The sequence below is a fragment of the Neovison vison genome, chromosome 9 (assembly GCF_020171115.1).
Source record: "Neovison vison isolate M4711 chromosome 9, ASM_NN_V1, whole genome shotgun sequence".
Classification (NCBI taxonomy): domain Eukaryota; kingdom Metazoa; phylum Chordata; class Mammalia; order Carnivora; family Mustelidae; genus Neogale; species Neogale vison.
Window position 1 is genome coordinate 8,118,813 of NC_058099.1, and position 27,516 is coordinate 8,146,328.

Sequence of the window (27,516 nt, forward strand, 5' to 3'; positions counted from 1 at the left end):
CCTTTACTCCCTGCAGGGCCTGTGTGGGTGTCTCTGAGATGGCCTTCCCCGGACCTACTAGTTGGAGAATCAGGGCAGATTTGGGCATCTGAAACCAGAGAAGATGCAGGAATAGTCGCTTCCGATTTTCCAGGATCATAGTTATGAATTCCTTGCGTCTTCCTGTCAGTGCCCACTGCAAAGGTCCCCCTTCCAGGTTTGGGACAACACATCTATGGATCTCTGCTGAAAGCAATTCCTGCAAACCCAAGAGACCCTGGGCTCCCTGCATCCCTCTGGATACTGACATCTACCTCAAGAGCTACCTCAAGGATGAGAACAAACTAGTTCAAGGAGTAGGGTACGGAACTGGACTTTTCTAGTCCACTCCAGCCGGTGGGAACATTAACAGCAATTCAAGCATGTTCTATAGATCCTTCCAGCACAACTGCCTCACTTCAACCTCTTTCCCAACCTCCCCAGTTACTTCTGGCAGTGTCAGGGGTGGTGGCTCCTGGCTACAGCTGGGTAGGGTATGTACTGCCCAACACTACATGCAAATCCCAACTGTGGGTCACTACTTTGCTCCCAGAGTGTTATTTTTAGGGTTCTCAAGTGGCAAATCTTTAAAATACTAAACAGCATAGCTTCATACTCCCCATATTAAAGTCATGCTGGATTCCTGTCAACTCTTCTTCCAAAGTCCTGAATCCAGCCACTGGTCACTGTCTCCTTGACACTACCCTGGTGCCCATCCCCTAGTTTCTCATCTGGATAGCCCCTCAAGTTTCCTAACGGTCTTCCCAGTTCCATTCTTTCCCCCTTGGACCATTCTCCACCCAGTACCAAGAGGGACACTGAGAAAATGCAAATCGAAGCATAACATTTTCCAGCTTGCAACCCTCCAGAGGCCTGCGCTGCATTCTGAATAAAACCCCGTGGCCTCGCCTGGCATGGAGGGCCTTAGAGGACCTGCCCAGCCTGCCTCTCTCACCGCCCCTCACTCCCCTCTCCTGCTGGTCTCTGCTGCTTGGTCACAGTGGCTTTTCCATTCCTCAGCTAGGCCAATTGCACAGATTTCCCATGCCCTGTTCCCTTTGCATGGCTGCCTCCTTCCTGTCACCAGGGCCTCGGCTCACATGAGCCTCCCTCTCAGAAACTCTCCTGAGCGCCCTGTTGAAAGCAGCCTCCTTCCTGCCCCCGTCGGCCCCATCGTTACCTAGTTCAGGGCAACCCTGGTGGCACCAGGGGCGACCACAGCCTGAGGTCCGCATGCCTGGGGCTACACCTGCGCGCCATCCCTCCCTCACTGCGCACCCTTGCGCAGCCTCCTCTGGCTCTCTAACCTTGACTTCCTTGGCCCAAAAAGGAGGAGAGTGATGGTTCTTACCACACAGAGCTGTTGCGGGGGATACATAATCGATGCTAACAGCACAGAGCCTGCGACCCATGAGCCGTCAACCAGCATGATCTCTGTTATTCCTTCCCCTGAACTTGTCTCCTGTTCCTCCAAGGATCCCAGCACACGTCCCCCTCATATCTGCTCCCAGGGAGCAGCTCCAGAGACCGGCCAGGGACTGGCTCATCGTGATCACTCTCTCGTGTGGATTTGGGCCCAGCTATAAGTCTGTGAGCGGCAGCTCCAGGTGGGTTCTTTAAGAAAAGGGGAATGAGGGGCGCCTGGGTGGCTCAGTGGGTTAAGCCTCTGCCTTCTGCTCAGGTCATATTCCCAGGGTCCTGGGATCGAGCCCCACATCGGGCTCTCTGCTCAGCAGGGAGCCTGCTTCCTCCTCTCTCTCTCTGCCTCCCTCTCTGCCTATTGTGATCTCTGTCAAATACATAAAGAAAATCTTAAAAAAAAAAAAAAGAAAGAAAGAAAAGAAAAGGGGAATGATGGATTTATGGAGAAATGATTCCCATCCACACTCCCGAGATGAACGTGACATGCTCTCGTCCTCGAGAAGCTCACGACCCAGAAGAGGAGAACAGGGAGCAGGCAGAAGGGTCACCGGGTGGGGGACAGGAGGGCAGGTAGTGTCAGCATGGGCTGCAGCGCCCAGGCCGCATGTCCTCCAGCCCTCTCAAAGAGTCGGGGCAGCTCCCTAAACAGGGGGTGGGGACGTTAAGCAGTTCAAAGACTGTACTGAACCTCCTGCCAATTCAAGTCGGATTTTGCCACCAAATGAATTTGAAACAACCTTTTGAAAAAAGGCTTGCTATTTTTCTAGAGCTTTTGGATTCTGAATTTGTGGGTGAGGGCGTGTGGACTTGCAGTTGGGGCTAAGTCACCCATTAGGCACAGCGGGAACAGCACTTAGGACTCACGGTACTTTGGGGGGCTCACAAAAATGTTCTAACTTCTTTTAAAATGAGAATAAAAAGTGAAATTTTAGGTCAGGAAATGTCTTAATATTCAATATTCATGTATTTGTCTTCAGACCAATGCAGTCATAGAAGATGATTTTGAATATTTCTTAGGGGAGGAAAGAGCTCGCAAAGGCAGAGTGCCTCAGGCAGACAGAAGCCATCCTGGAGCCGTGCCTGGACACCTGCCCTCTGCAGATGCTGGAAGCTTCGGCCAAGATAAGGCAATGACACCAGCACGGCGCCTGGTACACAGTAAACATTTACCACATGATGACAGTAACAGTGACCATAATATCGTCACGGTCTCGTTCTCCTTATCCACAAAAGGGAATGATCGCTGCCCTCCCCGCACTCCCAGACCTGCTGTGAGGCCAAGGGAGGTGACAAATGCCAAAGTGCTCTGGGATGTGGCCCTGCCGTGTGGAGGAGGGGCTAATACTGTGACCATCACCCGCATCCACCCGCATGTGGACTACGAGCAAATGCCCCTCTGCTGTCCTGCCCTCACCTGGCAGGATGGCCCCGAGTGCCTGGCACAGGTGCCACCTTCCTTCCTGCAGCTGCCTGGCAGATGGGAAGGGGAGAAGGAAAGGCTGAGGCGGGGGCACCCGGGAGCCAGATCAGCAGAGGAGCAGTTAAGGGGACCCCCAGAATCAGCTTGGGGTGGGTCTAGGGTAGCCCTGAGAAGTCTGGGAGCAGCCTCGCGTTGTCAGGGAGGCCGTCTCTCTTAGTTTGGGTCTCCTCTCCCTTCTCCTTCCAGCCAGACTCCTAAAGTGCACTCTTGCTGCCCTCAGCGCCAAGACGCTGAGTCAGAAGCCCTGGACGTGAGGCTAGCGCTCCCACAGAGCCATTCAACAGACATTTGCCATGTGCTGCTTCGTGCTGGTCCTCCAGTAAGATCCTCCAGGGTCCAGGACAAGACCATCCCAGGCGTGCCCTCGTGGCTCTCTCACGACACTGCCCCCACTGCGGCACCAGCACCCCTGCCTCGTCCCCCCACCCTGGCCTCCGGTCTGGGAAGCTCACCCCCTCAGTCTCTTTCCAGAAGCCCTCAGTTATCTGCTCAGCTGCCTTCTCGGGCCCCAGGAGAGATAAGCAAGGTCAGCAATAGCTCGGCTGCTCCTAGGGAGGAGAATTCCAGCAGGTGTCTAGAAGGGGATTGTGGTCTTCCCCGCCTGGCCATAAAATTGCCCGCAGTCTGACACTGTCTGACACAGACAATGTTCCAAGAAGCAATTTTTAAAATGTTTTATAGAGGTGGGGTGTCTGGGTGGCTCAGCCAGTTAAGCAACTGCCTTCAGCTCAGGTCATGATCTCAGGGTCCTGCGATGGAGCCCCGCATCCCGCTCCCTGGCTCAACGGGGAGCCTGCTTCTCCCTCTGCTCCTCCCCCTGCTCGTGCTCTTGCTCTCTCACTCTCTCAAATAAATAAATCTTTTTAAAAATGTTTATATAGCATGAAATGATTTTAAACAGCTTTGGAAAATTTCTGTGAAGTTTTTGTTATGACAATACGAAGAAAACCAGCAAACAAAACCTCTCTTCCCTCTGCTTTTTCGTCTCCCCTCTTGGGGACAGGCCTCTGCCTCAGCTGCAGTAAGAAGAGGGCAGATGAGGCCAATCGAACATTCCTTAAAATGCTGTTAGAACGACAAAATGAAAACCAGTCAACTGAACATCCTAGCAAATTGGCTTTGGGCACATTGACCTGGAGCCCAAACTCTGGTGCTCAGATGGAGTTCAGTGAGTGTCTGTTGACTGAAGAGCAAATGTGTTTGCCTGCTAGGTGACTTGACATCCACACTCGAGGAGACGGGCTACCCTGACTCTGTTCCTGGCAGGTGGGTGGAGAAGGGGGAAGGAAAAGGGTCGTACATGAGCTAACAACAGGCTCTCAAAGTGACTTCGTAACTGAACATACAAACTTATTTGGCCAGCACATAACAGCATGATGTCCTCAAAGGGCTTTCCGTGCGCTGGGACATCCTCTGTGACACCAGGCGGTACAGGATAACCAGTAGCACTGCCTTAGAATCTCCCCATAAACGTGAGTCTCCAAACTTCTTACCAGGGCCAGGGAACACATGGTGTCCCTGACAGACATGGGGCGGCAAGTCATAGGACCTGACGACAGCACCTCCCGATAGGAGGGGCCAGCTGGCTGAGTCTTAGCTTAGAGGCAGCTGTTGCATTAAATCTGGAGGGAGGGCGGCTTCTGGCAGCCTCACAGGCTTCCTGATGCTGGACACTCCCCTGGACCTTTCCAAGACCGGCTGACCAGGAGAGGAGGGGAGTGCTTCCTTGTCCCTTAACCATGGGTTAACCTCACTGGATGGAGCCCCAGCACTAACACTGCCATAATTCCTTGACCTTGAATCTGAGAAGTCATAAACTATTAAATGTGTCACATTCTAGTAAAAAAAGAAAAAGTATGGCCAATTAGCCCTGACAGGCTGTTAACTTTAAGAAGCCTCCTGATTTCAGAGATCTTAAAATAAGAAAAAAATGTCTTAGAATTAAAGAGATGTTATTTGTTTTCAGGACAACTGTGTTTCTGATTGCTTTGATGTGGGTCTTAATCCCAGTCCCATTACTTCCCAGCTGTGTAGCCTGGTGCAAGGAACTTTACTTCGATAAGCCTCAGTCTTCTTGTTAGTAGAACAGAATGGTAATGCTTCCTTCATAGGTTATGAGAGGAGGAAACAATGATGCCTACAGAATGTTGAGCTTGATGCCTAGCATATCATAATTAGTTACATAAGATTCTCTAACAAGGCTTGTGGGGACAACACATTTCTTCCAGTGCCCAGGTGGGTATACTGAGCTGAATCAATCTTTGACTTCTTGGGGCTGGTATTTCCCAACAGACTATGACCAAGAGCAGGAAGGGCAGAGAACTGAATAAAGAACCTGCTATCTAGGTTTATCAAGGGCACTGAAAGCAGGGGGAATACAGAAGGTTTGAGGGAGAAGACAGATTCAGTTGTAATGCAGGGAGTTCCAGTTACCAAAATGGAAAAGTAGATTGTACTGAACTAACTCTCTGGCTGGTAACAATGCTAAGCTCCGGACAATACACACTGCTTGAAAGCACCTGAGAACAGCCCAAAGCAACAGAAGCTGGAGGAGACATGGTTTTTGAAACCATACCCTAGTGCACACTTCCCAGTAAGCCCAGGACTAAGAGTTATACCCTAGGACTATGGACAAAACCAAAATAAACCTACCTGAACAAAACCTAGATACCAAACCTCCACAAGACCAAGGGGGTAAGCCAGTAAATTAACCACCTGCCAGAGCAAAACACAACATTCTTTAGAGGAAGGCAATAAAATACAAAGTCACTCAATGTATCATACAAGAAGTCCAGTTATACAATTTTAAAATGATAGACAAGTGAAGCAGGAAAATGTGGCCCATGCTCAAGAAAAATAATAGCCCATAAAACCAGACCCACTGATGAGCTAGATGTTGGACTTAGTTAAAAAAAGAACTTTAAAATGGCTATTATATATATGTACAGGATTTTCAGGAAACGAAGGATAGAATGAACGAGCAGATAGAGAATCTCAGAAGATAAATTGGTCCTATAAAGATAAACCAGTGGAGGGACGCCTGGGTGGCTCAGTTGGTTGGATGACTGCCTTCCGCTTAGGTCATGATCCTGGAGTCCTGGGATCGAGTCCCGCATTGGGCTCTCGGCTCCACGGAGAGTCTGCTTCTCTCTCTGACCTTCTCCTCGCTCATGCTCTGTCTCGCTTTCTCTCTCTCAAATAAATAAATAAATATTTAAAAAAAAAAAACAGTGGAAATTTTAGACCCAATAAATACAGTACCTGACATAAAACATACTTTGGATAAAATTAACAAAGACTAGATTCTGTAGACAGAAAGGTCAGTAAACGTGGAGACAAGTAATAGAAATGATCCAACTGAAGCACAGGAAGGAAAAGGAAAAGGAAGAGGAAGGAAGGAAGGAAGGAAAGAAGGAAGAGAGGGAGGAAGGGCGAGAAAGAGGAGGGGAGCTTCAGTGACCTGTGGGACAACACCAAGTGTGTAAATGCAGTTTCAAAAGGGTAGGAAAGAGATCATTGTACTGAAGAAATATTAGAAGAAATAATGGCCCTGAATCGCCTTACACACATCCAAATTTAGTGAGACTTGTCAACTCAAAGATCCAAGAAGCTCAGTGAACTCCACACAGAATCAATGCAAAGAAACCCACACCTATGCACACCACAAACTGCTAAAAACCAAGATAAAGAGAACTCTTAAAAGACATGAGAGGGGAAGAGACTCACTATACCCAGGAGCAGTAATAAGGAAGAGATCTGACTGCTCATCAGAAACAATGTAGGCCAGAAGACAATGGATAGGCACTTAAAAACTACCGAAGGGAAGGGAAAAACCGGCAATTAGGGATCTGTGAGGCTTGAAATGCTGGTTAGACACTGCAACCCCTCGTAAGCACCCCCTTTTACAACACACACTGCCCACGCACTTCCGCCATATACAGTATCTCAGTAGAAGAACCCAACATTTCCAACAGAGAAAAAAACTGTAACTGTCAGAAAGGTGATAAGACATGAAGACACATGAAATTGTTTAAACAAATTGGGGGACATAATTAAGAGTCTTTGTGTTCTGCCACCGTGTAAACCTCACATAGGATGAAAAACATCCTGATCAAAAAAAGTGTAAAAAAAGAAAGGGAGATTCCCTTCTCCTCATGTGCTTTGGTCACATGATACTTTGGTCCAACAGTCAGCTGGAAATGTGGGAAGGGTGTTTCTCAAGGAGGTCATGGGGATTCTGAGCTGAAGTTAGGCGCCTGGCAAGCAAGAGCGGAGAGGTGTTTGGACGCAGGAAGAGCAACAGCCCCATTTCCTAGGCAACCACTGAATGCTTAATGCCACGCCTTGTGCTTTAGGTGCATCATATCACTCAGTCCTCTCACACCCTAAGGAATGAGTAGCATCATTTAAAAAAGTTTTTTTTTTCTTAATGATAAAACAAAGTTTGCGAGAGAAAGAGGACATTGCCCAGGTTAGTGACAGAGTGGGGATCTGAGCCCAGGTCTGTTAGATGCTGAGCCACAGCTCCTCATCCTCCCCAGCCAGGCACTCAATTATTCACTCCTCTGTACCAGGCTGCACAGAAGGAGAGCTCTGTGTGGCCCACACCCACACGTGCTCCGGTGCTCCAGGACTCATAGCCCAGGAAAGGAGGCGATGGGGATTACTGCAGCCAACAGTGAGTAAGTACCATGTACTAGCCGGTACACATCACACTTAGTGTGTTGCCATCTTGTTCATTTTTCTCAACAGCCCCATCAGGTAAGTCCTTGTAACATCTCGATTTTATATTTGAGGACAGTGAGGCTTATAGCTGAGTGGTAGAAGCTATAGTGGTAGAAGTGGTAGAATTTGCCTGCACAGCTCAAGCTCCCCAGCAGCATCCTCGACTACCCAAGGCCACCTCAAAGGTGAGGGATATGCAAACATGGATAGGGCAAGGCCATCCTGGCGCTCCTCTCCCACATGATGGGATCCTAGGAACTGTGAATTGTGAAAGCAAATTTGCTCTAGTAATCCAGGAACTGGGCTGCACCTGTTCCGCAGGGAGAGTGGGTCCTGGAAATTCCCTCTGACCCAGCGAGTCCCATTGCTTCCACTTGCCTCTCTCGCCAGGATGGCTGCAACCATCGCCCACCAGCTCCAGGTGACTTGTCTATGGTTCCTGCCAACTCAGTCTCTACTCAACAACTAATGGGGCCTTTCAGAAATAAAAGCAAGTTGCTGGAAAGTTTTCCGTGGCTTCCCACTGTCCTTGGATCAAGTCCCACCTCCACAAAGGCCTCATCTTCCGCCATGCTCCCTGTCTCTCCTCAGACAAATGCAGTGCTGGGAAGAACTCCCTATAATTGTTCCAGTTATTACTGCTGCCTAACAAATTACCATCAAAACTCAACAGCCTAAACCACCATTTTCCTAACCTATCCTCATGGATTCTGCGGGTCAAGGACTCAGCTGCAGAACGGTACAGTGGCTCATGCCTGAGGCCTCGGCAGGAAGATTCCAGCAGGAGCTGACTCATGGCTGGAGGCTTGAATCACTGAGAGGCATCTTTCTTGCTGGCTGTGAGCTGGGACCCATGTCACCCCGGGCCTCTGCACGGCAGCTTGCAGGTAGCTGGACTTCCCAGGGTCTAGCCTGGCTCGGGGCTCCAAAAGAGAGTTTCCCAGTGAACAAGGCAGAAGCTGCACCGCCTCGTCTCACCCAGGCTTGGATAGCAGGAAGTGTCATTTCCAGTGCATTCCACTGGTAGTAAGGAGGTCACAAACCCACCTGGATTCAAAGGGAGGGGACAGAGACCCTACGTCTCACTGGGACGAGTGTCAAGTTCTTGTGTTGGACTAGGAGATTATTGGGGCCATCTTCGAGAAAGCCATCTGCCACGTGGTTTTTCAGCTTCAGCTGAAAGACCACACGCTTGGGGAGCCTGCCCCGACTGCCCGGCTTGAGCCAGCCTCCTGCTGAGAGACCTGCTTAGCACCTAGCACTTCTCGTGGGTCTGTCTGTCTGTCTCCCCTCCTGACTGCAAGCTCTGTGAGGAGAGCAACTTTGACTTCCTGGTGTCAGCTCAGAGCAGGTTCCCCATAAACACATCCTGGAGAAGACACACGTGAGACAGAGGAGGAAGGAGAGGAGAAGGAAGCATGCCAGCCTCCGGGCTGATGAGGGGGACGCGCAGGAAGGATCGACTCCAGCCTATGTGCCTCTGCTGCGCCTTGAGTCCCCCGCCTCCCGCGGCTTCTGTGCAGCCCTCGCACAGGGACCCTCCCGAGTGGGCGGGTGCCTTCAGCCCCACGGTGGTCGTGGGCGGCACACTGTCCAACCCGACCGTCCGGCTAATGTCACCTGTAAGCTACTGCGGTCTTCTGGCGAAGACTCGCCTTCTAAAAAGGAACAGGACCGGCACATCACAAAGGGATCGCGTCGGAGCAGGCTGGGCGGGGCCGAGGCGAGAAGCCGAGTTTGCTCCCTGCCGACACAGGAGGGGCAGTCCTGGGAAGCAGAGGACCACAGTGGACGCGCTTGCCCGGGGCCCAGCAACACAGTGCGCTATGTCTGACGGTGAGGAGAATCCCACCGAAGCTTCTCTCCCGATCTGCACCTGAGCATCATCACCGCCATCATCACTAAACTTCTCTAAAGAGGAAGGAAAAGTCACCACCAGTATTTCACAGAGCGGCTGCCCGGGCAAAGACACAAACGTGCACCCCGTGCACCACAAACGGTACCCGCTGGCCTCCCCCGTCTGCCGGCAGTGCGGACACGTGTGTCCGCAGGATCGCTCACTTCATGGGGCTCCGGCGCGGTCTTCTCCCTTCTGCTCTGACTCTGCGAACGCTCGTGCGCTCCAGTGGTGCGCTCCAGCTCACTGACAGACCGTGCCGGGGCCTCTCATCATGGGTCCTCGAAGGTCTGGAGGTCACCGCAGAGGTTCTGGGAGTGCGGTCCCGGCCTGCCCGCCTCCCGAGGGCTGAGTCCAGCCCGCTGGGGCGCTCCTGTCCTGGGCCAAGCCCTCCCCCGCGTGATACCGTGGAATCCATGAAGCTAGATCACTGGTCCTCGCTTTTTTACTGATGCATGAAAGGGATGACAGAACCGTGAAGTGACGTAATCAAGGCCTCTAGGTATTAAGTGACAGGCGGTTCTCCCATGCACAGCCCCCACCCCCGCCAGCCTGCGGTGTTTCCCGTGTCTCAGGCCACTGCCTCCTGCTAGCTTCAGCACAGATCCTGCTGTCTTCTGTGCACAGTCTTGGGCTCCCTCCCCAGGGTTTAGAGGTGAGAGAGAGGCCTCTAGGAAGGGTGCCCACAGGGAGAAGCCATCTGTATGGAGCTGTCCCCCCTGCTCACCTGGGGCTCTGTGGGGCAGTGCAGGGATGAGGGAACCATCCAGTGGGGGGACCTGCTGCCTGTGCAGCTAGAGCAGATCTAGACCCATCACCTGAATCAGAGGGGAAGCCGTCTGCCTCGGCAGAGCGCGCTAGCGGCGGGCAGGCCAGGGAGGAGAGCCGGCCCAGCTGCTCGTGCCAGGGAAGGAGGGGGCCGGCGAGGAGGGCCGCCTAAGCGGGCTGGGGCGGGAGGGGCCGGGCCAGCTGGGGCCGGAGTTAGTGTGACATCACCGGGCGGCCCGCCTCTGTCTGGGGCTGAGGGGAGGCCCGGAGCCTTTCTGGGGCCTGGGGGATCCTCTTGCACTGGTGGGTGGAGAGAAGTGCCTGCAGCCAACCAGGGTCAGGCTGTGCTCACAGTTTCCTCCGGCGGCATGTAAAGGCTCCACAAAGGAGTGGGGAGTTCAAATGAGGCTGCTGCCGACGGCCTGAGGATGGACCCGGAGCCCTGAGCAGTGCTGCCTGAGTCCCCGACCTGCAGAGCATGGCACCGAGGCAGCCGCCGGCCCCTGCTGGGAGAGGAGGCAGGTTGTAAGCAGCCCCAGCAGGACCCCTGGCCAGCCCCCGCCCCACCCCCGGCGCAAGACCAGCTGTGGAGCACTGCGGAGCAAGCAGAGGCCAGTGAGGCAGGGCTGCTCGGCGGCCAGTCCAGCCTGCGACTCGGGGACCCCTCCTGGAGGCCATGGACAGGCTGCCCTGCTGACGGCTGGGGTAGAGCACGTGAGGAGCTGCCCCGGGGAGTCTAGCAGGAGTGACGAGGTAAGGGGCCAGATCCGTGGCACCAAGGGACAAGGGGGCAAGATGCAGCAGCTGGCTCCATGTCTGGGGGTCCAAGAACCATGACCCCTCCAGCTGGGGGCGTGTGCAGCTGCACCCCAGAGGGGGTCACTCTTGCTTTCCTCTGGAGCCAAAAAGTCACTGCTGGGGCAGACTGCAGACACCTGGGCCAAGGGTAGTGTTCTGGGGGCATGAGACCACGGGCTGGGGCTTTGAGAGGTTCCTCTGTAAGCCCTACTGTGCCACAGACAAAGAGCCTTTGGGGTGAAGGAAGGCGGCTCCAGGGCATGGCCCGGCAGCTGGGGTGTGTGCGTGAGCGCGTTCCTGCGTGTAGGTGTGTGCTTAGGGGGACAGGAGTAGCCCAAGGACATGGGAAGACGTTTTGAAGTTTTGGGTTCCTATGCACTCTGCCTAGACCCTATGCCGAGGCAAAAGCAAAAGCAAACACTGTCCGGCCAGAGCTGGGAGCCCTTGTTCAGAAAGTTCCCTGGAGCCCAGCAGCCTCTGCCCACCCCTCGGCTGGAGAGGAGAGGACCGAAGGGGTCCGGAGCTGGGAGGGACACACCGGCTAGAGAGTTCCGTCACCGTGGCTCAGGGCAAAGCGTTGCCCCAGCTTTCCCTGCATGTCCACAGACGCCTGATCCCGCCCAGCACCGGACGGGAGCCCCGGTCTCCAGCGGGCTGACTGTGGCACTGAAAGGGGAGGACCAGTCTTCCCTGGCACCCGGCAGGGGGTACAGCGCCGGCTCCACATTCCGAGTCCCTTGAAAGCACTCAGCATTAGATAACATTTCCAAACAGAAATTCTTCACTGATCCCTCCCTTCTCCTTCTGTGATATGTGTGTCACGGGTCAGCTCTTGCTTCTGCTGTGGGATTAGGAGAGCTCCCAGAGGCCAGTCTGATTACTCAGAAAAGGATCTCCTTTCACCAGGGCTCTGAGGAAAGCCGAGAATGCCACTTCCGAAGCTGGCCCAATGCTCCCCACATGCGTTCTCCCACGGTGAGGCAGAGTAAGGTAGGGCTTGTGAGCTAGCCTCAGATTCTAGCTCCTCTACTCAGCAGTCCCGGGACCTCGGCAGGGCACTCAGTCTCTTGAAACCTGTTTCCTTTTCTGCGAAATGGAAGAATGACACCAGCTGTCTCTTAGCAACGGCTAACACACTGCACTCACCCTGGGCCAGACGATTACCGGCTCGCGGGACCCTCACAGCCATCCTGCAACAGGGTACTGTTGTTCAACCCCTTGTCCCCACCTTTACGGGAGGAAACTGAGGTATGGAGGTTCGGGGATGTGCCCAAGGCCATAGGGTTAGTAAGTGCCAGCACCAGGACCTGAACCCAGCACTCTGAGCCACACTCCACTGCTTTCTAGGAGGAGCACATGGGATCATGCCCGGGAATGCCTTCGCACGGCATCTGCTGTGAGGCAAACCCTCAGAAAAAGTTAGGCACAGAGCATCAAACTCGTAACAATCAAAGTTGCAGGGACCCAGATTCTCTCTGTGCTGGACAACCTAGGAGGGCTGTCAGAAAATCCCACCAGGCAAGCCAGCTTGGTGGCCACTACTGGCGCCCATGTGGTGGGGGTGTGGGGGGGTCTTCCCAGGAACGGAGGGGGCCTTTATGTCTGGAGGGAACTGCAACACATCCAGGTCCTTGAAGTCCACACTAACAGAGGGTGCAGACACCCTCCACCCAAGGGGACCGTGGGTGTATCCTCAGCACCCACACGGGCACTCCTCGTCTGCCCGTCGGGCTCCTGCCAGAACCGCAGTAGTGAGGAAAGTGAACTAGCTCCATGCTGCAGGAAGACGAGCACCGGGCCTGTCCGAGGGCTGTAGAGGGGGACGCAAGGACTCCGCCCCCAAACCCACCTCCATCACCACTTCTGACCATATGGAGGCCAACGCTGGTGCGTCTTAGCTTAGGACAGTAGCTTCTCCCCTGTGGGCCCACAGGTCACAATGGATTCCCTGAACTCCGGAGAGCATTTCGTTAGATATGTGCGTCTCTGGCACAGGACTCTGGGGCCGCAGAAGCTGCAGGTTTCCCAGCTCCAGGCGGGAACTACAGTGGCTCACTGTGCTCTCCAGGTAGCCCTGTCTGACTGACGTCACAGGCCTGCCTAACAAAAATTAGATCAATTACTACTCAATAAAGGCATCCATGGTAAAACAGGCAAAATGTGTAAAACACATGGCCCAGGAGAGGACTGCACTGTATTGCTTTAAGTTCACGGGCAGAGCGACTAAGTCATTTCTCCATCCCACAGTGATTTACTAAGTACAAGCTGAGCTAAAGAAGCACATGCATTGTCTCATTTCATCCTCAACACAAGCCTAGGAGGCAGATGCCAGTTTTAGCATCCCAGTTTTCAGATGAGATAACTAAGGCTCAGAGAGGTTAAGTAACTTGCCCAAGGTCACACAGTTGGTGATGATGCGGTTCTATTTTTTTTTTTTAATTTTAAAGATTTTATTTATTTATTTGAGAGAGAGCATGAGCAAGGAGAAGTCAGAGGGAGAAGCAGACTCCCCATGGAGCTGGGAGCCCGATGTGGGACTCGATCCTGGGACTCCGGGATCATGACCTGAGCTGAAGGCAGTTGTCCAACCAACTGAGTCACCCAGGCGTCCCGATGATGCGGTTCTTGAACCCTGGTCAGCCTGGCTCCAAAGTCTATACTCTTCCCCTCCTCACTCCACTGCCCTGGTCAAGGTATCCTGACTTCTCTTTTCCTGACCCCGTCACTGGGTCCCCCAGCAGCCAAGTCCGTTCTGGCTGCTGTCCTACCGAATGCTCACACCACGCCATCTACAAACCACGTGTACCTGCCTTCGATGCATCACTTGCTTGTGAAAGAGGCCTCTCTCTGACACAGAACAGGCTTTATCCACCTCTTCTTACAGATGAGCCTCCGCACAGCTACATAGCACCATGGGACCCTGGCACCGGCTCAGCAGGGCGGAGCCTCGGGCAAATTTCACCCATGTGTCTGAGATACCATTCATATGTTTCCTACGTCCCTACTTGGAGAGTCTGCGGGCTGCAGGACCAGCGTGCAGGTCTTCACGGTCTGCACTGCCACACTTGAGCAATTCTGACCACATCAGGGAGGCAGCAACCACTGCCTTAGAATGAACAGCAGCAGCCCGCCCAAGGCAGGCAGGCAGGGACATTCAGCTTCAGGCCTCTCTGAATCATAGCCCATTTCACCCGAAGTGGTCTCAACAGAGCAGTCAAAGGTGGAGAGGCTCTGCTGGTGGGGCTCAGGGCCCACTGGAAGGAGGCAGAAGGTGGATCTAGCAATCACACAGACGTATAACAGTAAGAGACCTGCAACGAGGGGGCACAGGGCACCAAATGAGTGGTGCTGTCCCCATTTTACAGAGGAGGAAACTGAGGCTCGGAGGTTGTAGCACCTCTGCCAACGTTCCTCCACCAGTGGGCCAAAAAGCGAGGATTCAAACCCAGATCTGGACTCCTCCTACCCCAGCCCACTGCCATCCTGGATAGACACACTGGGGAAATCTTAAGAATGAATCAATTCATTGAATAGCATTCTTCTCTGTGAATTTATATAAAATACCCCAAATAGAAGGGTTATTCAGCCACTGGCAACTGGGAGTTTGTGGTGATAGATAGGTCACATCAGAAACTCATGCCAAGAGTAGTTTCTGTAAAAAACCGTATTCCCTAATATCGACTGTAAACCATATGACGGATTTAACGACAGCCTGGAGTGGGGGGGGGCAGCAGTTAAAACGTTACAATGTTCTGTTACACATGTCCATCAATTGTAAGACACATCCTGATCACAGAAATGTTCACATGTTGGGTGGGGGGAGTCAGGCCTCTCACAATCGAGCTATTGTGTTCGGTCTGTTCTCCGGCGAAACCAACCGGCCTGTCTTGGGGCCAGCAGCCCCAGAGTCTCAGCCTCCTTCTGCTGCTTAGTCCTCCAGAAAGGCAGGCACAAGATCCCTAAAAAGAGCCCAGAAAGGGAGAGCCTGGGTGGCTAAATTGGGCGTGCGACTCTTAGTTTCAGCTCAGGTCATGATCTCAGGGTCATGGGATCAAGCCCAGAGTAGGCTCTGCACTGGGCGTAGTAACTGCTTGGAATTCTATCTCCCTCTGCCTCTCTCTTTCTCTCTGTAAAGGGTGGGGGGATCCCAGAAGGAAGTATGTCCTTCTCTCTCAGAAGCACCTGAGGTACAGTTCAGTTCCAGGAAAGACCGAAATCCTGCCTGAGGCGGCCCCAGTCCAACCTCCACAAGGGAAAGCTGGTATCTCTTAGTCACTGCGGGACCTCCACGACTCGGGGCTGGGCAGAAAATGGATGTGCGGAATGAATGAATGAATGAATGAAGCAAGCAAGCCAGCCTCAGACCCTGACAAGCCTCTCGGTCCCATGGTGCCACACAGTTCCCCTCTGTGTTGTCGAGCCAAGGCCCCTTTGGGGTGCCTCTACTCCCACCTTGTGCCCACCCCAATCCTCACCCCAGCTGGAGCTGCCCTGCCAAGATACTGATCACCATCCCCTCTGCTCTCTGTCCCGCCAACCACCCTTGGCCCCTTGAGAGCAGGGACCTACTCTGTTCCTGCTCTGCCTCCAGCCCCAGAATGTGGTTGGGACGGGGGAAATGCTCAGGAAATATATGCAATGAATGGAATCCTTGAAGTCCTATCTGGGAATCTAAGTGCCATCCTGGCTGTTGGGTATTTGGAGGGGAAACAACCCTGATTCCACTTTAAGCAGCTCACATCTGAGGTGCACAACCAGGTGGGGTGCTGTGATGGGTGCGGGAAGCAGCCACGGCTGCTCCTGGGGGCAGAGGAGGAAGGGGGCCTCACTGTGGTCGGTGGCTTCACAAGGAAGTGGATCTGGGAGGTCAAGTGAGAGAGGGAGACAGACGTGTGCCTCAGGCAAGACACGGGGGAAGGTGCTGGGGCAAAAAGAAGAGCATATGCAGAGCGGCAGGGAGCCTGAGCGTGAGCACAGAGGCCCTGTTCCTAAAGCAGGACACCAACACAACCAGTTGGAGCCTTAGACGGACGGGCCTGGAGCCGCCTGCACCCTGGAGGGCAGGGGAGCGAGGGCCCAAAGGCAGAGGGGCCAGTTAGGACTGTGTGAATAAGAAACCTGGCTCTAGGGTAGACAAACTTGGTTCCAGGCCTGGCCTCACCACTTGGTGGCCCTGCGGCCCTGGGCAAGTGACTTCATCCTTTCCCTCTGTCTCCTCTTCTGTGAGATGAAAATAATCATAGGCCCAACCTCACAGAGTTACTGGGATCTGAGAGGTAGGCACAGAATGTGCTTGTCCCGGTGCTCAAGGGATGAGCCCATGCCAACAGGCTGAGGTGGCCTTAGGTGCCAACCGCTTGGCCTGGCCTAGAAAAGCAGTTCCAGGCCAGGCCCACAATCCCCAGGAAGCCACCGTGGGGCAGCACTGTCTGCCCCGTCCCCAGCTTCTCCCTCTCATCTGAGGCTCACCCAGTTCCCAGGCTCCAGAGCACACTAGGCATGGCCGGAAACGTAGCAGCCAACTCAGAAGCCAGGCTCTGACATGGCTTCTGCAGACTTTCCCCTCCTCGGCTCTGTTGGCTGGGGCTCCTGGCACAGAGGGCTCAGTGCGCAGGCTTTGGGGGAATCTCAAAATGGTTCCCAAATAGCACACCGTGAAAAAGTAACAGCAGCATCCTTGTCCCCCTGGCAAAGGCAACCAGCTCCCCACTGCCTAACCACATCCCGCCTTGCCCTATGATCTCACAGTATGACCACAATCCACCTCCACCAAGAACTCAGTCAGCCCTCCCTGGAGCCATCTGCTCCCCAGAGGCAGAAGCACGAGAGCCCAGGGCATCAGGCAGATTCAACCCCTACACTGCTACTCTCCCAGTCAAATGGGTCAGATCCGACACCGCCTGCCTATCTGGCTCCTGCCTCTGTTCCCACCACCCGTGACGGGGCCGGACGGGGGCTGTCGCAGCCCACGATCACTGGCTGGAGGGGAAGGCTAGGGGACGGGAGGCTGGGTAGACGAACAAATGGCTCATTTGAAGGTCTTATGAGAGCTGAGCTGGCAGGGTCTGGGAACTGGCTCCAGACTCCTTGGGTGCCCACACGGCCTTCTGGTGGGGAATGAATCACAGGATCCTAGGCTGGAAAGGGATGGCAGTTGGAGATGCGGCTGTTCCCTCCCTGGCCCCCAGGCTAGCGGTGAATCACCTAGGACAAGCAAGGCACAGTTCCTTCGGGTTTTCTAAGGTGAGGACGCCACTGCTCATCCTAGATGCCCATTTTGGGGTCTTGCCACTTGGATATTCAAGAAGCTGTTTCTAACATCCAACAAAACCCCCCCTTGTACTGACCTGAAAGCCATTTCTACTGATTCAGTCAACAGCAACTAAGAAGCAATCTGCATCCTTGCCGTGAAGCCCACAGACAAGCACCTTTTGTTTGTTCGTGCTGGCCGGAGAGACAATCTCAGAGGAAGTGAGGGCATGGGCATTGCAGTTGACAGCAGAATCCCGTCCTGATATTTATTTCAAGGGACCTCAGACAAGGGACCTGACCTCTCTGGACCTGGGTTTACTCTCCCGCAAAATGCAGATAACATTACTCTTCTCCTTGGTGTAAAGGGACCATACAATTTGGTACCCAGTTGGGAAGGACGAGGGGGTGCTACTCATAACTACATAAGATAACGGGCCTCAGCAGGGGGCAACCTTATGCATGGGGCTGGAAGTGCTGGTGAGAAAGGGCACACCAGGCACACGGTGAGTTGACCACAAACAAACGAGGACTGTTGTTATCTATGCTTTTGGTTATATGGTCAGCTGGGCTCTCTGGGGCCCCTTCTGGGATTTTCCTTGATCTGGATCCCTCCCACATCCTGGATCACCAGTTGGTTTGGGTACCACCCCACTGGTACACTATACATCCCCAACAGCCTTAGTAGGAAAAGCTGTCAACTTTGAAGTTTTGATTTTTTTCTTCTTGGTCCTGATGTTGCCTTAACAATCATGATTTGTGCTCAGGTCCAACAGACTTATTCAAGGAGAGGTCGAGTTGCTAGCTTCCCCAAAGCCAGACGCCAGGGGCCGGCCAGGCACACTCAGGGGCAGATGGCAGCTCCAGAGGCCTGCACTGCCTTGGTGGGGGCCCACTTCCCAGGCCTCCTGCACTGCCTCTGGTCTGGGCTCCTCCTCAGCCTTCTATGATAATAGGACGATGGGGAAGGGTTGGCAACAGAGGCAGGGGCGGGTTCTGAGAGCCCCTCACATGGGACTCTAGACTAGGTGACACTGTGAGAGCTGGCTTAAATCCAGAGGTTTTCCTGGGGTCAGCTCTCCTGAGGATCCCAGGAGCTCTTCTGTTCTCCCCTGGCCTGCGGGGGTCAGGGAGCAATCTCTTTTGAGTGTCCTGTCACTCCAGCACTTTTCTTTCCATATATTCAGCACGGTATATTTTAGGGTTCTGTTACTGGCTCCACTACTTAGTAATTTGGTGACTGTGGGCAAAATGACTCATGGTCTTAGAATCGCAATAGTTTCCTCACCTGCAAATGGGGGAGTTGTCAGCCCTGCTGTTAGTCTTAAAAGCATCTTTGTGGGTATTAGAAAAATGGCTGTAGTATAAATATTCCAAACTACAAAGATTGTTGAATGTTGAGTTGTGCTCCCTAGAGTTGCATACTGCACAACTTGGGCCACCATGCATGGCAGCCCTGAAATAACAGGGCTTCCCTCCTGAAGTTGTTGGAATAAGTAAGATCATGTTTATAAAGTGTTTGAGTCACAATGACAACTGACTGTAGTTATCCTCCTGAGTGTTTGAATTTCTGTCATTCCTAACCCCTGGCGGTACCAGCTTCTGCTGCGGGTCATGATACAAAGCTCCATCTTATAAAAACAATTCTTCCCACAAAGTGGCCCCATACCTGGGTTGTGGTGCCGTGAGTGGGACGTGGACACACGGTGTGTGGCCTCACTGCACCAGGCCAAGCAGGGACGCTCAAGGCTGCACACCAGAGGCTGCGTGGGACCCAAGCCCAGGGGAGGCCGCCTCCCCGTATGCAGGCGCCGTCACGTGGCTTGGTCACACCAGCTCCACTTGTGGGGAGGGAAACCCGCACATAACGGAAACTCCTCACAATACAATGTGGAAAAGCAATTTCAAGAATCGTTTTATTTTCATTTTGAAGCCAAGGAAAACAGTTGGAGTTGCTTTTCTTTGTTGGTCAGAGGAAGAAATTGAGGAGCACTGCTTTGATTGCCATGGAGTTCTTCTCCAGGCCTAAGATGGCTGGAATGCTGGGGAGGGTTATTTCTCTTGGGGTGTAATTAGTTGAATAAATATCGAAAAAGCAAAAGTAAACAAACTCATTACTGCCCATTAAGAACTGCCAAAGTAGCAGAAAACTGAAGAGGGGGGTTAGAATCTTTAAGGAAAACAAATGACTCTAAAGCCAAGGCCAGTGCAACGAGTACAGCCCTTGGCGGGAGGCTGACCGGAGCTCTCGGCTCTTATCTGCCCCACGCTCCTGGCAAGTCACTTAGCCTGTCTGGGATTCAGTGACCCCATTCACAAAGTAGAAGTGGGGGACAACCACCTGGCGAGACCACCTGTGACAGTATGTGTCAGGCACCCAGCACGGGATCCTGTTCCTTTCCTTCCTTCCGTAACCCACCTGGCCCCAAGTCACTCCTGCCAAGCCCAGACCCCGTGGAGAAGTAGCAGGAAGACCCAGAATCGCGCGCCTCACAACTGGTGGCACCACGAGCAGCGCCATCTTGAGCGAGACACCAGACACCCTCCGGAGAGGCAATTTCCTCACCCTCAAAACAGCCCAGCGCGGCTAACTAGCTCTGACTGTTGGGATGACTGAATGAGATGATGCGCATGCAGGGCCTTGGGAACCCGAAAACCTGTATGAGTGTTAATGATCAAGGTTGGTGCTCTTTTCAATCGAACAATCACGAGAAATGCTCTTTCAAGACCGCACAGCCCTGCGCTGCGTCTGCCTGCCTCCTGCTTCCCTGCTCTTGCCCGGCACCGTGTAAAATACAGGGAGAGCAGGACAGGGAGAGCAGGACAGCCAGACCCAGGCTGACCAGAGGGCAGCTTTAGGCCAGACACACCTCCTGCTCATGGCTCAGCTGCCGAGCTGCACAGGCCAAGTCCCGCCTCTGAGAAATGGGAGGAGCCTTGACTGTGGTCTCTCCCCCCCAGGGGGCGTGGTCAGTGCTCCTCCCTGAACCTGACTTTGTAGTCTGCCATCAGGCCGCTATCGTGTTATTACCAGCTCTAGTCTGGGAAGCATTTCTCTGTCCCTAAGTAGTGTGTGAGGTGGGTTGGGTCGCCCCGTTTCACAGAAGAGGCTCAGCCTTCAGGATCACAAGTCCAAGGGCAGAGGCTTTGCTGGGGAAGTGTGGGAGGGGACAGGACTCAATGATAAAGAGTGCTACCCTGCCAGGTCTTGAGGCCTGGGAAGCTCTGGAAGCCAACCGTTTTCTGGAGCCAGGTTGCCTCCCTGGGCCTCTGGCAGTTTCTCGGCCGAGGCAGAAGCCCGCACCAGCATCAGCACTGGCACCCAGCGCCCGGAGCACAGTGAGGTGTTTGTCACGACCACTCTCAGGTGAGCGGTGGCGGGGAAGGCACAGGCCTGCCCGCCCTAGCCTGCGGCGCTGCTCCTCCCCATTGTTCTGGGCCAGGCGTGGCCGGGGGCTGGCGCGGGAACAGCCAGAGCACTTTGGAAACCAGGCAAACACTCACAAACTCAAGCCTGGTTTCCACTAACGTCACTGCAGCCCTACCTCGGAGCCCAGCCCCCACCAAAGGCTGCCGAACACCTTTCTCTGCGCAGCCCCGAAGGCTGAGGGGCCACGGAACCTTCCAGCAGAAAACAATTGCGAGTGGCTCCGGGAGCCCCGGGGCTGTTGCAGGACCCCGGGCCAGCGAACCTGTAGGCTGCTCACCAGAGAAGCCCCACGGGTGCCTGGGTAAATTAACATATAGTCAGAAGGCGATCATGCTAATCCTTTTTTTGGACTGAGGACCAGATTAAGTACGTTTCTGTGTAGTCAGTAAGAGTTCAAAGGCTGGAATATGTGAGATCAGACAAGGGAATTCCTGACCCCTCCCATTATCCCTAGTTCTGCTACCTCCCAGCTGTGTGATCTCAGGCAATTCACTTAGCCTCTTTGGGTCTCAGTTCCCTCATCTGTAAAATGGAAATGACAAGCGAATCTTAACAGTATCTACCTTGTGAGGATAAATCAAAGTAGAAAATGCTTGCAAATGTTTTGGGAAGGGGCAGGTACACAGCAGGGACTTGGTAAATAGATTCTATGGATGTTACCGAAAAGCCTAAGGAATGGCCTCCGGGGCGCCTGGGTGGCTCAGTCGGTTAAGCGTCTGCCTTTGGCTCAGGTCATGATCTCAGGTCCTGGCATTGAGCCCTGTATCAGGCTCCCTGCCTGGAGGGGAGTCTCCTTCTCCCTCTGCCCTCCCCCTGCTCATGCTCTGTTTCTGTCTCTGCCTCTCAAATAAATAAATAAAATCTTTGAAAGAAAGAAAGGAAAGAAGGAAGGAAGGAAGGAAGGAAAGAAATGACCTCCTCCTGTACCTCTGGACCCCTCCGGCAATCACCTGCACAGGGGTCCCCTGGCCCTGACACTCCGCAGCCCTCTCATCTGCGCGGCAGCAGTGGGCAGGCGTGCCTTTTCACTCAGGCCAGAAACACTGACTGAGTGCCTGCCTGCCCAGTCCAGGCCACGTGCTTGGCACTGCAGATAGCGCGGACCACCCCCTGCCCTCGCAGGGGTTCCAGGTTCCATTCACGGGGTGGGGAAACGGTCTACATGCCGACCATGTGGGAAGGTCACAATTTTAGATAATCAGGGTGGGCCTCACTGGGTAGGTGGTATCTCAGGAGAGACCTTAAAGAGGTGAGGGAGTGGGCGGCGAGGCAGGGGGTAGGAGTGCTCCGGACAGCGGAGAGCGAACAAAGGCCCGGAGTCAGAAGCGTGTGCGGTGAGCAAAAGGACCGCCGGGGAGGCTGCGGTGGCTGCGGGCGCAGGAGCAGGGGGCCGAGGGGGATCAGAGAGGAGGCGGGGGGGGGGGGGGGGGGGGCGCAGATCCGGGAGAGCCAGAAATGCCTTCTAAGCTTCTTCTCCGCAATGAGGGGCTCCCAGGGGATTCCAGGTAGAGGATCAGACTTTTTTAAAAGGGTCACTCTGGCTGCTGGGCTGAGGACCGAGGGCAGGAACAGGTCCAACAGCAGACGGCCAGGTCCAGGTGAGAGGAGAACGTGGATTGTACCAGGGAGCAGCAGCAGGATTCTGAGAATATGCCCAGGATATTGCTATTACAATTTGGTGGTGAACTAGATGCAGGATATGAAAAAAAGAGGAATCAAGGAGGACTTCAAAGTTGCTGGCCTGAGCAACTGGAAGAGCCAAGTTGCCATTTACTAATGTAGGAGAAACCAGGCTGAGCATGTTTGGACGGAGGTGTGGGGACACCAGTTTGCTTCCAGACAGGTTAAGTAGGTTAAGTCTGAGATGCCTAGTGGATGGTCCAGTGGAAATGTCAAAGGGGCAGTTGGATGTATGCGTCTGGAGTCAAAGGGGGAGGTCTGGGCTGGAGAAATAGATGTGGGAGTTAGCAGAGCCTGAAAGTCACAAGACCGGATGAGATCACCGACATAAACAAGAGGTCTGAGGACTGAGCTCTGGGTCCCCCAGGACAGGAACAGGAGGAAGAACCAGCAAAGGAGACAGAAAGGGCAGCCAATGAGAAAGGAGGAAAGGGTGATCTTCAGGAAAGGAAGTCTAAGAAGGGAGTGATTGACCACATCACCCCGTGTGGAGAGGCAAGTACTAATGAAGACCAAGAACAAGCCATTTGGCCTGGCAAGTGAGGCCACCGGTGACCCTGTCCAGAGTACTTGGAGGAGGGGAGGGGCCCGGCCTGATGGGAGTACGCTCAAGAGAGAACAGGAAGAGAGGCGCTTTCTGGAAACTGAGTACAGACAACCCTTCCAGGGGGTTTTGCTAAAATGGGAAGCAGAAAAATGGAACAGTAGCTGGAGAGGGGGATGTGAGATCAAGAGAGGATTGATTTTCTTTGAAAGAAGTAACAGCATGATTATAGGAAAAATGTGATCATGCAGGAGAGATGGGGGAGAAATGCCCGAGCAGTGTCCTTGAGTAGGCGAGAGGAGGGATCTGTGCACGTCCGTCCCCTCCCTCTTGGCCCGGCCAACTCCTGCTCATCCCTCAAGGGGTCACTGTAAAGGTCACTTTCTCAGGGAAGCTTTCTCGAATCGTCCGATTAGGTCAGTTCTTTGCTCTACCCTTTCACACCACATGTTACTGCTGCTCTGTGGCTCTTCAGGGCTGTGGAGTGTGAGGCCCGTGAGGGCAGGGCTGGCTCTGGGCTGTTTGCAGCCGTTTGTCCAGCAGCCGGCATGCTGCCTGGCACACCACGGATGCTGGATGGCTATCTGGTGAAGGAACAAATGGTCCAAGAGCAGAACTGAAACAACTCCAGAGACACGTGTCTGTTTTCCGCTTCCGCCGGCTGTAATCACGCTGTGACGGCAGGGCCTTGCAGTCACTGGCTCCTGCAGATGTTTGGATTTACAAGAGCTCGGTTGTTTGTTCCTGTCTGGGCTCTTTAGCTTGTCTCTAACACACAGACCAAAGCCATGTAGCTGGACGCATCCTCCCACTGACACTGTCCGCTACCAACTGAACACATTCCATGCCGTACCCTGTGATTCGAGCATTTAACAAATATTTGTTAGTGCAGCATCCTGGGGACACAGGATGGAATCAGCCACAGCGCCTGCCCTCATAGAGTGCAGAGTCCAGTAGCGAAGATCACACAGAACCCCTATGCACAACTGTGACCGGTGCCACACCGGCAAAGCCCAGGGGGTTACGAACGTGTCGAACGGGGTGGGAGGGAGGGCAGAGAAAGGAGGCGGAGAAAGGAGACCAGACAAGCCTTCCTCTGCCTCCCTGCCCCAGCTTTGAGCTGCCCTCCCGTGGCTCTCAGGCTTGGGCCAGGAGATCGCGAGGGGGCTGGGCTTCGGGGCTGGCTCCGGGAGTGCCAGGGCTGTGGCCTCCTGCCTTCCGATGCCCCGGTCCCCTCCCGTTTCCTCTCTACCTCTGCTGAGGCCTGCCTGTCTCCTCCTGCAGCTTCCGGAAGGGCTCCCTCCTGAAGCTGCGTCTTTGGAGAGATCTGCCTGGCAAGAAGGCTGAGCTCATTCGTGGCACAGGCCACTGGCAGTGACAACAGTGTTACTGAATCTCCCTCCTGTTTACTTTCAGGCTTTCCTAGGCTCTGTTCGCCAAGAGGAACCACCATTTCGCAAGGACCATGAGGCCGCCGTGCGTGACGTACTGGTGGCTGGGGTGGCTGGGGTGGCTGGCTGCCGTGGGCGCTGCTGCGGGCCGGAAGGAAGGCTTCGAGGGCGCCGCTGCGGGCGGGAAGGAAGGCTTCGAGGGCGCCGAGGAGGGCTCGCCCGGCGAGTTCATTTACCTGAACAGGTACAAGCGGGCCGGCGAGTCTTCGGACAAGTGCACCTACACCTTCATCGTGCCCCAGCAGCGGGTCACGGGCGCCATCTGCGTCAACTCCAAGGAGCCCGAGGTGCTCCTGGAGAACCGGGTGCACAAGCAGGAGCTGGAGCTGCTCAACAGCGAGCTGCTCAAGCAGAAGCGGCAGATCGAGACGCTGCAGCAGCTGGTGGAGGTGGACGGCGGCATCGTCAGCGAGGTGAAGCTGCTGCGCAAGGAGAGCCGCAACATGAACTCGCGGGTCACGCAGCTCTACATGCAGCTGCTGCACGAGATCATCCGCAAGCGGGACAACGCGCTGGAGCTCTCCCAGCTGGAGAACCGGATCCTCAACCAGACGGCCGACATGCTGCAGCTGGCCAGCAAGTACAAGGACCTGGAGCACAAGTACCAGCACCTGGCCACGCTGGCCCACAACCAGTCCGAGATCATTGCGCAGCTGGAGGAGCACTGCCAGCGGGTGCCGGCGGCCAGGCCCGTGCCCCAGCCACCCCCGGCCACCCCGCCCCGGGTCTACCAGCCGCCCCCCTACAACCGCATCATCAATCAGATCTCCACCAACGAGATTCAGAGTGATCAGAACCTGAAGGTGCTGCCTCCCCCGCTGCCCACGATGCCCACCCTCACCAGCCTCCCGTCTTCCACAGACAAGCCATCCGGTAAGTCCCCCTGGGAGGGAGCCTGCTCCATCGGGGGCCTCAGAGCCAGGCGCCAGGCTTCCCTCGGCTGAGAACACAAGTGGGGGAAAAGCCACGGTGAGCTGAAGCCGGGCCAACAGACTTGCACAATCCCCGCAGCGATCCTTTGGGCCCAGGCCCGGTAGCCGCTAGGGTGAGGGGTGCCCATGTTCCTTAGATGGGTGCTCCAAAGTAGAACCAGGAAACGGGGAGAGTCTCAGAAGAGAACAAATGTTCTCTGGCTTCGGATGGGAACAAGCCCCAGGCCTGTAGTTTTCTGGGCTCTGCTGAGATGCCCTGTGCTGGCAAACAGGATGTCTCTCCTGCAAGGTGCGGCTCTCGTACCGCGCCTGGCACAGATCTGGCAATCGGTAAATACTCACCAAAGAAACAAGAAGCCAAAGGAAAGGAAAGTGTTATCATGGCACAAGTAGGATAAACACATTGTAGGCGCCGGGGGTGGGAAGGAGTACCTTCCGAAGCCCATGCATTTGCTAGAGTCTGCCGCTGTCTCGACTTTTCAGTGACAATTCCATAAACTCCTAAATACACGCTTCATCTTTAAATGTGGTAATTCTCACGTATCATTATGCGGGAGGAAAGGGGTTGCTGGCATGTTCTGAAGCTTGACCAGAGTACCAGCACTGGGCACTCCTTGTGGAAGGTTTACGGAAAAGAAGAGCAACTTGCTCACAGGCTCAGGATCCTCAGGCCTTCTAGGGCTGGATTTGAATTCAGGCCTTCTAGGGCTGACTCCTCTGTGCTCTGGGGCTCTGCGGGGAGCATGAGCCCAGCCTCTTGAAGCTCAGCCTCTCCTTCATCCAGGCCCCTGTGAGCCTTCCATATGGGCTGTCAGGCGAGAACTGGACTGATCTTTGCAAGAACTAACCACATATTTGCTCCAAGTCAGTGATTTGGGTACCACTTTGTTGTGTAAGTGGGGAGATATTTTTACTGAAAACACCCTGATTTACACTTATTTCACACTTCTGAAAATAACCACAGTACTGGGAAGAGCAGCTTCTTGCTAATTCCAGAAAGGGGGTGACCCATGCAAAGACGAGGGCAACACTGTTGGCAGGTCTGCGGCGGGGAGCACCCGCCTCCAGCACCTCACAGCCCATAGGAAGGCCCTCTGCTGCGTCGCGGGTTGAGAACACATGTTTTGAACGGACTGACCTGGATTCAAATTCTGATTCCCCTACCGATTAGCTCTGGGATATCAGGCAAGTCACCTTGCAGAGCCTCTGTTTCCTGTTTCAATCTGACAACTGGGGATAGATTAAAATAATGCCCACCCAAAGATGAGAGGAAATGCTGCAAAAAAGAAGAAAAAGAAAAAGAAAAGTGTCTGGAGTGGCGCTGGGCCCATGAAAAGTCTCAGTACATGGTAGCTCTCAGTTTCCTTCCGTTTTGGTTTATCTTAAGGCAAGGAGATTGAAGTAAATAAACAGTCCCTTTTTAGTGCTGGCATTCTACAGCAGATGACTGGCTCATGTGTGCATATGTCTGTTTTAAATCAGAAGCTCCAAAAGACAGGGCAGAGTACGCTAATATGTCTTGACAGAACGCCCAGAGGGTAAGACGTGCCCTTGGGGACCAAATGAAGACTCCACTGAAAGTCATACTCCTAGTGTCTGGCAGACCTCAGTGGCTACCCAACAGACCTCCTCTCGCTTTAGCATCTCTGGATTCTGAGTCAATGATTTCAGGACATCCCTGAGCTTGAACTGAGCTGAAAGGGTAATAATAGTGTAAGAAGACCTAGCTTGGGGCGCCTGGGTGATTCAGTCGGTTGAGCGTCTGCCTTCGGCTCAGGTCATGATCCCAGGGTCCTGGGATCAAGCCCCACATCAGGCTCCATGCTCAGTGGGAACCCTGCTTCTCCCTCTCCTTCTGCCTGCCGCTCCCCATGCTTGTTCTCTTTCTGTCATATAAATAAAATCTTCAAAAGAACGAAAGACCGAGGTTTGCACCCACCTCTTAGTAGTGGTTTGCTTGTGAGGAAGTTACTTTGCTCCCCTGAGCCACCATTTTTCCCTCTGTAAAATGGGGACAGGAGTTACAATACCGCAGGGTTGTTGTGGAAACGCAGTGCAGTCAGGCATGTGATATTACGTCATGTGGGGCAGCGCACCTGCTCTGTGCCCGTCATGGAGCCAG

At 54.0% G+C, this 27,516-nt stretch overlaps 2 protein-coding genes across 9 annotated transcripts in view; one reads left to right on the forward strand and one right to left on the reverse strand.

Moving 5' to 3' along the window:
- The window catches only part of RALGPS1 (Ral GEF with PH domain and SH3 binding motif 1), a 273,218-nt gene that overhangs the window by 88,423 nt on the left and 157,279 nt on the right, over positions 1-27,516 (reverse strand). The window lies entirely within an intron of this gene.
- The window catches only part of ANGPTL2 (angiopoietin like 2), a 35,076-nt gene continuing 18,163 nt past the window's right edge, over positions 10,604-27,516 (forward strand). The window contains exons 1-2 of one of the 2 annotated variants that reach the window (XM_044264882.1): positions 10,604-11,063; positions 24,428-25,335. In XM_044264882.1, the coding sequence (XP_044120817.1) occupies positions 24,477-25,335 (859 nt within the window). In that variant the 5' untranslated portion in view covers positions 10,604-11,063; positions 24,428-24,476. Of the gene's footprint in view, positions 11,064-22,086; positions 22,122-24,427; positions 25,336-27,516 lie in introns of those variants that run through there. The other variant, XM_044264883.1, reaches the window with a different exon arrangement.